At 44.2% G+C, this 8,494-nt stretch overlaps 2 protein-coding genes across 3 annotated transcripts; one reads left to right on the top strand and one right to left on the bottom strand.

Annotated features, from left to right (window-relative positions):
• The first annotated feature begins 388 nt into the window (after positions 1 to 388).
• Positions 389 to 2,764, top strand: LOC124696642 (vesicle transport protein GOT1-like). The gene is made up of 6 exons (XM_047229345.1): positions 389 to 460; positions 1,499 to 1,590; positions 1,686 to 1,766; positions 1,844 to 1,941; positions 2,129 to 2,210; positions 2,315 to 2,764. Exons 1-6 carry the CDS (start codon positions 430 to 432, stop codon positions 2,351 to 2,353), a joined length of 423 nt encoding a protein of 140 aa, XP_047085301.1. The 5' UTR covers positions 389 to 429; the 3' UTR covers positions 2,354 to 2,764.
• A 233-nt stretch (positions 2,765 to 2,997) lies between these two features.
• On the bottom strand, positions 2,998 to 7,325 carry LOC124696641 (probable protein S-acyltransferase 22). 2 transcript variants are annotated; one of them, XM_047229343.1, is made up of 8 exons: positions 7,170 to 7,325; positions 6,757 to 7,050; positions 6,233 to 6,301; positions 6,059 to 6,130; positions 5,686 to 5,814; positions 5,481 to 5,561; positions 4,453 to 4,644; positions 2,998 to 3,986 (listed from the first exon to the last, which is right to left on the bottom strand). In XM_047229343.1, the coding sequence occupies exons 1-8, from the start codon at positions 7,323 to 7,325 to the stop codon at positions 3,285 to 3,287; spliced, it is 1,695 nt and encodes a 564-aa protein (XP_047085299.1). In that variant the 3' UTR covers positions 2,998 to 3,284. The 2 variants fall into 2 exon arrangements, with proteins under 2 accessions (XP_047085299.1, XP_047085300.1); XM_047229344.1 differs by having other exon boundaries at positions 6,233 to 6,292.
• Between the last annotated feature and the right edge of the window lie 1,169 nt (positions 7,326 to 8,494).

Genomic DNA, 8,494 nt, shown 5'->3' with positions numbered 1-8,494 from the left:
CCGCCGGGACATCGAGATCCCGCCGTCTCCGGTGAGTTTTGTTCCCCTGATCCAGCGATTAGTTAAATCCCACTAACCTTCCAGACTTCTGGGTGTGCCGCTGCACTCCCGGCACACCATCTAGATCCGCCCCTCCCTCACGACCATCTTCCGGCGCGCAGAATGCCGTGCTGTTCCGTGTATCGACTTAGGTTATTCATTCGCGTTCCTCGAGCCGATGCTGATCCGCACGGATATGCCATGTTGGCTCTAGATTTGAAACTTAGTGCTGCCCGTAAGACTTAGGGGAGTTAGGGTTCGGCGCTCTCTTCTGGAGCTCTGTTAAGGCTTACTGACGGCCACCACAAAGCTGTCTCTAATTTCAACCTGTTTGTGGCTGCAGGGTTTTCGTGCTCTTCTTCGCCGGTGCCTTCGCAGTTGCTGGATAAGATGGTTTCCTTTGAGATGAATGACCTCAAGAGTATGGACCTGCCTTTACCGTTCTTATCAACTTCTCTAGTTTTGTGTCGTTTGTGTCTGATTTTGGGACAATAATAACTTGCTCTAGGCGCTAGAAGATTTCTCTGTCATGTTTGTGTGTGCCTCTGATTTTAATGTGTTACCAGTTTTCAGTTATGCCCCGGATGGTACAAATACTGAAAACATAGTCTAGGACATTATATTTCCTTTATAAGGCACGCATGTGGTACACACTTTGGTTCAGTTCCAAGCATATGTTCATTATATTGTCGTCAGTGGAAATTTTGAAACCTACCCTGTATGTCATATCTCCTGATGAACAATTTATCAGTATACGGATGCATCAGAGGTTTACCACGTTTATCAATTATCTACAATGTTAGATAACATGTGTGTTACCCTGATCCTACCCTGGCAGTTTAGCCCGGTATAGCTAGTTACAAGTAAGCCAGAGGAGAAATACATGAAACCCTGGGACAAAAGTACAAAACCATACCAGTCGGGTCAGCCTTGTAGCGAGAGTGAAATTATGAGATTCAGAGTCAGTGTAGATTTCTTCCTTGGGTCAACGGTACTTGGATTGGATAGGAATGGTGTTTCAAAACCAGAACAATACATGGTACCACTCCATGGTCCGTACCAGTGTCTAATCAACTACTGGTGAAGCCAGTGTGCTTGTCCGGTTCAATAATGGCAAATGATCAGCTATATGACTTTTTCTCGACCGCTGGTCAGTTTTGTTTGTCTGATTTGATGCCGTTGCAGTAGAATCGTTTCGTTTAATATACCGCCCTTCAAAATAGGAAATCCACAAGGCTTTTGATTTTTGTGAGCTTTTGCCGGCGCCTCTTCTGAACTTGAAGTATAGAAAGTAGATGTTGTGTGTTATTTTGGTCAACTGGTGGTGTGAGCTTATTTATTGCCTTGGTGACATTATGCAAGTAATTTTATGGAAGGTGTGTTACGGACTATGCAGTCTAGGCAACAATTTGTTCTTCTCACTCAATAGTTTATGACACATGCATTTTATCTTCATCAGAGATTGGGCTAGGCCTGACAGGCTTTGGAGTATTCTTCTCCTTCTTGGGAATCGTTTTCTTCTTTGACAAGGGGCTTATTGCGATGGGCAATGTAAGTTTCCTTTTCCAGTCTTCTCCCTCGGATCTTTTGAATAGCTAACTTGACTAGCATTCATATGGTTCACTTTTTGTCATGTGTTCTTTCAGATACTCTTCCTGTCAGGTTTGGGTTTGACAATTGGTCTGAAATCAACTATGCAGTTCTTCACAAAGCCTAAGAATTACAAGGTCGGGCAACCACTAAATCACTATAGCTGCTCTGATTCAACACTTGTATTGTATAATTAACTTGATGTAATGAACAGGGTACCATCTCTTTTGGTGCTGGCTTTTTCCTGGTTCTCATTGGATGGCCTTTCTTTGGCATGCTCTTGGAGGCATATGGCTTTGTCGTACTCTTCAGGTTTGATTTCTTTGTTGTTTCTCTCTTGAATTAAACATGCCATTTTATGTTCAGTCAAAACCTAAAAGGATATACAATGTTATGCTGGCAGTTATCTTCAAAACCAACGCCTTCACTAGAAAATCCACTATTCTCAGAAAAAGTTTAGTTGTATGTGTACATGACATTGATTTGCATTCCATTGCAGTGGATTCTGGCCAACTCTTGCAGTTTTCCTTCAAAGGATTCCCATCCTTGGCTGGATTTTTCAGCAACCATTTGTCACATCGGTATGGACTGCAGCAGACATTCTCATTTTGTTGCTTAGACAACCAGTTTTCCTCCAGGCTTGTCTGTTTCATATTCTGATTAGTCCAACTTCACTTGTCTGCAGTTCCTTGACCGATACAGGGGGAAGCGGGTGCCGGTGTAATATCCTCTCGCGCAATGTTTCTTATGATGTAGCAAATGAAGTTTCTTTTTCTTCCTTGGGGACAACAGTGAATAGTTATGCTAGTGTGGTCTTTTCTTCTACCCATTTACTTACTGGTGGGACTGTTCTTTGTAAATTACACCAAATCCCTACCGACTGGTTTTGTCCAAGACCAAGATGCAAGTTGTCTGATAATATGGGTTGGAAATACGTAGCTGTAGAGGAATGCTCTTGAAGTAGAAGCTGTATGATGTGCTCTTTTTCTGATTTGTACTTGTGTCAGCTTCAGATATGGATATTCCTCACTTAAGCTTATGTTCCATTTATTTCTGCATGCGCTTCAATGATGAAGAAAGGAAACGTGCTACAGATGAAATTAATTCATGACTCGTATACATCCCTGTTTCTCCATTTGGAGTCCACCTGTTCTTTTGCAATTCTTGCATGAGGCTTGGAATTTGTGCTCTGATAAAAAGTCTTTGTTTGCTGGAATGTGACATTGCGCTTGTATGATTCAGTAGTGCCTTGGTTTCCATTGCAAGTTTACATGGTAAATTACAGAAATCATCAGCTCAATACTACACCGATAATCCGTACTGCACAAACTAATAAAGAGAAATGCAACAAAGATCATTAGATAGACATAATACTGAATCAAGCCTAACAATTTCAATCTGCCCATCTTGCTTTCACGTTTGCCAAAACAAGAGAGAATGCAGTTTTACATGAATTAACACCTGATAAACTGCTTACATCACTAACAAAATCTAATCTTAGAGCATAAAACTAGCCAAATATTTCGCCAGCATTGAGCATTATCTGTCATTCCGCAGGAGCCGATACCACGCAGCTTCCACATACCATTCCAGCTGGTCAGACAGACGCAACACATATCTAACTAACTTGACCTGGTGTTGCAATGCATATCTAACTAACTTGACCTGGTGTTGTTAAGAAACCCTTCATACGACGGCATGTGCTGATCAGGCGCTGCGGCCGCCTGACCAGAATGTAGAATGGAGTTAGCCCAGTTGGCTGATCTGTGCACAATTCTCGACGGGATGCGGTCACTGTCTTCACCTCCTGACGCTTCATATCCGTCACTCGTCGATCTTGTGAACTCTATGTGAGCTGGATGTGGCATTACTCCCTGCATTTCATCAGCAGTGGATGAAGAAATACGGAAGGGATGGAGATCAGGCGAATCAAAGCTGCTTCCAGGTGATGACGCAGCAATTCTTGAGGATGCTGCCGTGCTTGGTTGAAAAGCACTCCTCGCTTCGAGCTGTAGTGGGGCTAGAATGGCAGAATTTTCCATCCCGGCATCGCTGTAGTTACTCTCGGTGCCACTTGCAGATAGCCTTGCGAGGGGGTCAAGAGAGAGTTCAGCAGGGAATCGCCCCCTCCTGTTCTCGTGGATGATCGGAGGGTCTTGCCTCGCGATTGGCTTCAGAATTTTGGATTTCTTCTTTGCCTGTGCAGCTGCCTTTGACACTTCCTCGGCATTAAGACGTGCCAATGTCCAGGGGCTGATTTTTACTGCTCCGTTTCGTCTTCTTGCTCCATCTGCTACCTTCATCTTCTTACTTCCTGGGTTTTGGGACATGCCAATCTCCGGAGGGATGACATCAAACTGTCAAAGAATGGATAATCATCAGCTCACATTTAACAACTCCTTCAGATGTTTTTAGTACCTTTTGTTCATCAGAAGTTATAAGCATGCTGAGTCTGATGCAATCGTAAAAGTGGGCATTTGTAAAATGATTTTGATCACATTGATAATCTATTGTGCTTATTATTCAAACATAAATTTAGTAGTATGCTAATCATACAGCTTGAGAGTATGTGCAAGTTTATGTACTTGAAATGTCAAATGTCAGTAACCAAAAAGGCATGCATATCTTCTAATATCTCGTAACAGTTGCTTCATACTGAGACAAATGAATGGAAAATATTTATCTCATGAACAAAACAACAGTGCATGCTTTCACCGGAAAATTTATATTGTATCCTATTTTGTTGTACTTCCACATCCATGATCTGTGTCCTTTCGATTACATATAGCTCTTGGTAGCAATGAATTATTTGTAGTAACATACCTGATCTTCAAGGAATAACCGTGGCGGAGTGCACCATGAACCACGATGAAGTGGACCAAAAGAACTTGCCGTGCTAAATCCAGTAACAGAGCTAATAATAGACATCTGTGGGCTTTGGTGACCGGCAATCTCTTCTTGCTGATCCTCCTCTTGCTCTCTCAAAGCTATGATGTAATCATACGTACTAATTCCCTAAACCAACACAAGAAAGTTAACCTCCAGTGATAGTAAAGGATTCAATTGAACATAGGAAAACATCACTTCGATGGCATACTGGGTTAGGAAATAGTGTGCACGCTATATGACTTTTTTGGCAGCATACATATAATATTCTGACTTAGTTGAAACTATTTTAGGTAAAGGAGTTGGTTGCAATCCAATTAGCAGGAATAGGCCTAAACAATAAATATGATTTGTCATAGTATGGGGTAGATGGAAGGGAGGATTGACCAAGTTGAACAATAAATATGATAGAAAAAGGACATGTCACAGATGACATAGGAAAACTTTGTCTTCAACAGCATAACGGGTTAAGGAAGAGTGAGCATGCTATATGACTTCCTGGCAACACATAGATAACTTTCTGACTTAGCTGAAACTAGTATGAGGTTAAAGGAGATGGTTGCAGGCCAGTTAGCATCATATAGGAACAAACAATAACTAGGAGTTGTCATAGTTTGGGGTAGATGGAAGGGAGAATTGACCAAGTTGAACAATAACTATGATAGAAAAAGGACATGTTACAGATGACATAGGAAAGCTTTCTCTTCAACAGCATAATGGGTTAAGGAAAAGTGACCATGCTATATGACTTCCTGGCAACGCATAGATAACTTTCTGACTTAGCTGAAACTAGTATCAGTTAAAGGAGATGGTTGCAGGCCAATTAGCATCATATAGGAACAAACTAGGAGTTGTCACAGTTTGGGATGGAAGGGAGGATTGACCAAGCAACATAATGAAATAATGGCAACTCCCTATCTCTAACTGGCATTCACAGCTTTGATGGTGGTCTGAAAGTAACTTACCTTCTTGATTAGAAGAATATGGAAGCATAGAAGTTGAGCAAGTGGCACAGTCGCAATCATTGCTAGTATGGTGCAGGTAGCCTGCAAAAGTATAATTAAGGCATGGTAAGAATAGTAATATGTAAAAGCATACAACTGAAACAACATTCTCTTCGTGACTTAATGCAATAAATATGTATTAGACAGGAAAGTTCTATCAACTCACCACAACAATTACAAATGCTACAGTCGAGAAGCTGCTTCCTAACTTTGAGTCAATCTGCCTGGAGAACTCCCCTCGCTTCACAATGCAAAGAATCATCACAAGGATTCCTGACAACCACTGCACAACAAGCTGGCCCAAGGTGTACAAACAATTTAGACATGTCAATGATCAACCAGAATAAAGAGGACATGGGAAGGAAACTACATGCAATGGCCAGTTGGTTGCATATGTTATGATGACTGATGAGTGATGAAGTTATGATTTCGCCATTTTGGTGCAAATGAAGGTGAATGCAATTGCAGGGTAGCCTTAATTGTACATATGTTCTTTTCAGATCACATTCTCATCAACCCATAGAGATACCCACACGTACCAGGAGAACAGCAGAAGACATTAGAATGAAGAACCCTTTGTAGTTCCTTTTCCCTATGCAATTGTTGAGCCACTGTGAGAGAACAAGGAAATCAGGGGAAACAGGAACGTTACATTCTTGAAAGGAAGCAGGAATATCAATATCAAGCCAGAGAGCAGCAAAACTGTATCTTACTCTGCAATGGTGATCAAAGCCATCGACACACTTGTCACACACTCTACAATGTTTACTGTTCTTCAGAACCTACATAATACACACACAATTTGTCAGAAGAAGGGTGAAGAAGTCATGCCACAAAACCTAAAACTTAGCATCATGTTGTCCTGCAATTCAGAGCAGGTTGATGGCTAGTTTGTGTAACTAGAATGCAGTGAAACAATGGGCTTGGTTGAGATACAGATATAAGCAACATATGTTAATTGGCTAACCATGTACAGTTTGAAATCTCAAGAACATGTGATCTAAACTAGTAGATAATGTCTTGTATGTCTGGCTACAATCAGATAGTTTCAGTAGTTACAAAATAGCATTGTGCATTCCACTGCTAGTTCGAGTTCATCGGCGCTTGGCACACCAAGCACGAACTGATGGAATGTACATGTGTTAGACATCATTTTACGCAATGGCTGAATACTGTTGGAGAGTCACACACAATTACACAAACACGAAATTTGTACAGCACATCAGTTAGTCTATACCTCTGCTTCACATAGGCTGCAGAAGAACATGCCCTCTTCGCTCGCGTTATCTTCAGAGCGCTGGTCCTCGGAATGGAGGCATCCTTTGCAGAGGCAGGAGAAGGGCAGGCAGAGAAAGCAGAGCACTTGCGAACATCTGGGCCAAGAAGGCGAGTCCTTCCCCCCGAGCATGCTGCTGAGCTTCTCGCTGTTGTCAGCAGCCTCTACCTTGGAGTGGTCCGTGGACTTGCAGATGCCAGGGTCGCCGGGGTTCGTGGCGGCGCACCAAATGTAGAGCGCGACGACACTGGTAATCTGCAGCAAGAAGGGCCTAGTTGTTACTGGGCAGAAATTGCTCTGACAGTTCAGGAACCGGATCTGTTCTTGCTGGAGATTTAAGAGAAGCGGTGGAGGGGGGCAGGAGGAGAGCTCACCAGCGGGGTGTAGAGACCCAGTGCGACGTACTGCGCCGTCTTGCCGCCGACGAAGGGCAGGAAGAAGACGTAGAAGGCGAAGCCCAGCGCGGCGAAGACGGCTATGGCCACCACCTGCAGCGGGTGGTACGGCAGCTGCCACCCGTGCTTCCTCATTGCCCCCCGGCTCCAAGCAGCAAGAAGGAGGAGACGGCAATGCCCGCGCAGCCGAAGGCTACCGAGAAGCGCCAAGCAGGAAGTGCTCAGGCGCCATGTGCGTGCGGCGTGCCTCACTCACTCCTCTTTCCCCATTCCGGAGGGCAAAGCGAGCGCTCCGCTACGCAGGCAGGACCAGCCGAGTGCCCCAAAAAAGACTTGTTTTTTTTTGTGATTTGGCTGGTTGTTTTTGGTTGGGGGAATGGAATGGCCGAATGGTGGCTTCTCTCCGACCTCCGGTAATGGAGAGGAGAGAGAGGGCGGAGGGCATCCAATGCGTCTCGGGGAGCGAGCGGAGTATCAATGACGACGACGACTACTGCGCGGGCCGGTCCGGTCCGGAGGTTGGAATTATTGTGTGGGATGGGAGAGGAGGGTGTCAGTGTTTGCCTGCCTTTGGGGCTTCCTCGCTTCCATCGAGCCCCTGCTTTTATTACTCCGTCGTCCTCCTCTTCTTGACCTCTGTACCGTGGTCCATGGCGTTTGACGACGAGATATGTCGCCACTGTCGGAGGTTATTGATTCCACAGAATGACAGAGACGATAACCACAAGACTCGAGACGATTAATTATCTATATACTCCTACTTGTACAACCCACCATTTCTACTGTAAATCTGAACCTCGAGCGAGAGTACACAAAGCATGGCAGACAAAAAGGGTGATCCGACCGAAGAAGAAAACAATTGCAGCAATTAGCGCGTGACCCAACGAACGAGCCTTTTCTCGCGCAAAACCGAACTCCACGCGCGGGACTGTACACCAGGTGGCTACCATAGTGCCATGACCATGATTAGCGGCGAAAGAACATCCAACCTCTGCCACTCTACTAAGGCGGAGACGTTGTTAGAACTTTTTCTCCCGTCTCCTCTCAGCGGCCGCCTCAACCCTAGCTGCCTCTAGTCTATCCTTCTCTATAGATTGGTTCCCCCTCCTCCGGTCGGCTTCGCCGGCGTCGGGAGGAGTGGGGAACCCGATCTATGCGTGGAGTTTCGAATAAAAGTACTCCCTCCGGTTCATATTAATTGACTCTAATATGGATGTATCTAGACACATTTTAGTTCTAGATACATCTATATTAAAGTCAATTAATATGAATCGGAGGGAGTATTGTTTTCATTAGATTATGTT

The sequence above is a fragment of the Lolium rigidum genome, chromosome 3, assembly GCF_022539505.1.
Source record: "Lolium rigidum isolate FL_2022 chromosome 3, APGP_CSIRO_Lrig_0.1, whole genome shotgun sequence".
Classification (NCBI taxonomy): domain Eukaryota; kingdom Viridiplantae; phylum Streptophyta; class Magnoliopsida; order Poales; family Poaceae; genus Lolium; species Lolium rigidum.
This window is presented reverse-complemented; position numbering and strand designations above follow the sequence as displayed.

What these genes read in the sequence shown, in the direction of transcription:
- LOC124696642 (XM_047229345.1), top strand. Translation starts at nt 430, where the DNA reads ATGGTTTCCTTTGAGATGAATGACCTCAAGA. An exon ending in TGAGATGAATGACCTCAAGA is followed by an intron (nt 461 to 1,498) that starts GTATGGACCTGC and finishes TATCTTCATCAG; the next exon opens with AGATTGGGCTAGGCCTGACA. An exon ending in GGCTTATTGCGATGGGCAAT is followed by an intron (nt 1,591 to 1,685) that starts GTAAGTTTCCTT and finishes GTGTTCTTTCAG; the next exon opens with ATACTCTTCCTGTCAGGTTT.
- LOC124696641 (XM_047229343.1), bottom strand. Translation starts at nt 7,325, where the DNA reads ATGAGGAAGCACGGGTGGCAGCTGCCGTACCACCCGCTGCAGGTGGTG. An exon ending in GCAGCCTATGTGAAGCAGAG is followed by an intron (nt 6,302 to 6,756) that starts GTATAGACTAAC and finishes TGTATTATGTAG; the next exon opens with GTTCTGAAGAACAGTAAACA. An exon ending in TGTCTTCTGCTGTTCTCCTG is followed by an intron (nt 5,815 to 6,058) that starts GTACGTGTGGGT and finishes ACCTTGGGCCAG; the next exon opens with CTTGTTGTGCAGTGGTTGTC.